This window comes from Penaeus vannamei, chromosome 15 (genome assembly GCF_042767895.1).
Source record: "Penaeus vannamei isolate JL-2024 chromosome 15, ASM4276789v1, whole genome shotgun sequence".
In the NCBI taxonomy this organism is placed as follows: Eukaryota; Metazoa; Arthropoda; class Malacostraca; order Decapoda; family Penaeidae; genus Penaeus; species Penaeus vannamei.
Genome location: NC_091563.1, coordinates 18167622 through 18170121, shown reverse-complemented (window position 1 = coordinate 18170121; position 2500 = coordinate 18167622). Strand labels below are relative to the sequence as shown.

The following is a 2500-nucleotide window of genomic DNA, read 5'->3' as shown; positions in this document are numbered from 1 at the left end:
AATTGAGATTTCGGCGAACATGTAGGGCATATACACTAACAAACCAACAAACGAACGCACAAATAAATAAAATAGATGCATGTCAGTCTTTCTCCTCTACACCCAACTCCCCTCCCTCTCTCCCGCTAGGCCTCCCTCACTTCCCCCTCTCTCTCTTCTGCCAGCCCTCCTCGACTCCCTCCCCCCTTCCCTCCCTTCTGCCAGCCCTCTTCCACTCCCTCTCTCCCTTCTGCCAGCCCTCTTCCACTCCCTCCCTCCCTCCCTCCAACCAGCTCTCATCCACTCCCTACCCCCCTCCCTCCCCGCCCCTACTCACTGGGCTCTCCGTCGGTGACTATGACAGGAACCCGGTACTGCGACGCGTTCTCCCTGTCCAGCTTCATCAGGGTGCTGAGCTCGCCGTTGGTCCTCAGCCGGAACTTGTCCTTGACGTCCTGCGTCACGGACTCCTCGTCGAAGGAGAAATCAAGCTGCGGAAGGGCGAGACAGAGGGGGTGAGAAGAGGGGGAGGGGTAAGGGGTAGGTGAAGGAAGGAAGGGGGCGGGGGTAAGTGATGTACAGGAAGATCCTACTGTCGGTAAAGGACACTGCAAAATCTTAAATACTGAATAACAAAAACAAAAGCTACGCTATAACCAAGGCTAGTTCAACTCCAGCTAACTCAAGCCAACCCGAACTGGTCAAGGTACCTCAAGCCAACTGAGCTGGCCCAGTCAAGCCAGTTCGAGCCGACCAAGCCAAACCAAGCCAGCGAACTGAACGTAAGTCGGCGTTCCTTACGTTTCTGAAGGCCTCCGTGGCGTCCTTGTCGACGGCCTGGATGGTGGTGATGAGCGCGGGCTCGGCGTTCTCCACCACGGCGCCGTCGTAGGGCTGCAGCAGCGGCGGGTTGTCGTTCACGTCCAGGATCTCCACCAGGATCTGCTCGTCATGGCGGGAGTTCTCCTCGTTCTGGGGGCGAAGGGGGCGGGCTCAGGGATCGTCTGGATGTGTAGGGCGGGTGTTCAGGTGCACGAACGGATGAATGTGTGTGTGTGTGTGTGTGTGTGTGTGTGTGTGTGTGTGTGTGTGTGTGTGTGTGTGTGTGTGTGTGTGTGTGTGTGTGTGTGTGTGTGTGTGTGTGTGTGTGTGTGTGTGTGTGTGTGTGTGTGTGTGTGTGTGTGTGTGTGTGTGTGTGTGTGTGTGTATGTGTGTGTGTGTGTGTGTGTGTGCGTGCGCTATTCCGTCCCCGCAGCGTGAGGGCGGCTGCGACTTTAAAAGGAGACAAACCCGAGGCGAGAAATAATCCGAAGAAGCCAAAAAAGCGCAGGAAAAAAACCGGAACAGCGGCCCAATCAGCCTGAACTCCTGAAGACTTCGCAAACATTCTAATGTGAGTTTTACAGCTTCGTCGGAAACGGATTTTAGTGTTTCGTTTTACAGGACCCATTTCGCTGGTCGGGGAGAGGGGAGGGGGGGGGGTCTTGGCAGCAACCCTTTAGAAAACGCACAACAGCGTCTGTCACTGAAAGATTGAATTTCTGAAATTGATATTGGTGAAATTCAGGCGCCGGAACTTAATCTACGAGGGAATTGTTGTATCTAAAGCCGAATCAATATTACTCTTACTGTGAATTAACGTCACTTCGAGTTACACAACAAAATCAACGTGAAAAACATTCATTTTCTAATACCTCAGACAAGGTAAGAATTACGTTTTCTAGTATTTTCTCGGGATACCAAGTAAATAAGAAAATAAATTAAATTAATGAATAAAAACGAAATCTAAAAAAAGGGTCTAGTGCGCTGATCAAGTACATTATCTGGAGAGAAAGTCTACGGTACTGAGATCCATGTTTAACTTACCTATGCGGGATAATTGTTTGTACTATGTACAACATATATCATATACATACATCGAAATGAATAAATAAACAGTTAGATAAATCAACAAACAAATTAAGATATAAGCATAAGTAACCACACTATACTCTAAGCGAGTATGTATGTAAGTACATAAGCATACATATATATATATATATATATATATATATATATATATATATATATATATATATATATATATATATATATTAATTATTGTTAATTAAAATTATGCATACACACACACACACACAGAGGCGCCCCCTCCCTTCCCTGCAGGTGCCTCAGTGCCACTCACCACGAGCTGCAGGATGAGTTTGTAGGACGTGATCGCCTCGTAGTCCAGGTTCCTGAGGGCGACGTAGATGGAGGCGCCGTTGGTGTCGGCAGGACAGCGGTTGTCGCCGTCCTCCAGCGGCCTGCGGGAGGGGGCGGGGGCGGTTAGGGGGCGTCGGGAATGAAGAAAGAGACACAGAAGGAGATATGTAAATAATTGTATGTATATGTATGTATATATATATATATATATATATATATATATATATATATATATATATATATATATGTTTATATATACATATCTATCTATCTATCTATCTATCTATATACACATACCCACACCCACATATATATATAT

The 2500-nt window shown here is 47.2% G+C and overlaps 1 protein-coding gene across 1 annotated transcript in view; it reads right to left on the bottom strand.

Moving 5' to 3' along the window:
• Positions 1-2500, bottom strand: part of LOC113816067 (DE-cadherin-like) — a 51372-nt gene that overhangs the window by 35060 nt on the left and 13812 nt on the right. The window contains exons 8-10 of the mRNA XM_070130173.1: positions 2162-2282; positions 781-951; positions 317-470 (exon numbers count right to left, since the gene is read on the bottom strand). Of these exons, the coding sequence (XP_069986274.1) occupies positions 317-470; positions 781-951; positions 2162-2282 (446 nt within the window). The remainder of the gene's footprint in view (positions 1-316; positions 471-780; positions 952-2161; positions 2283-2500) is intronic.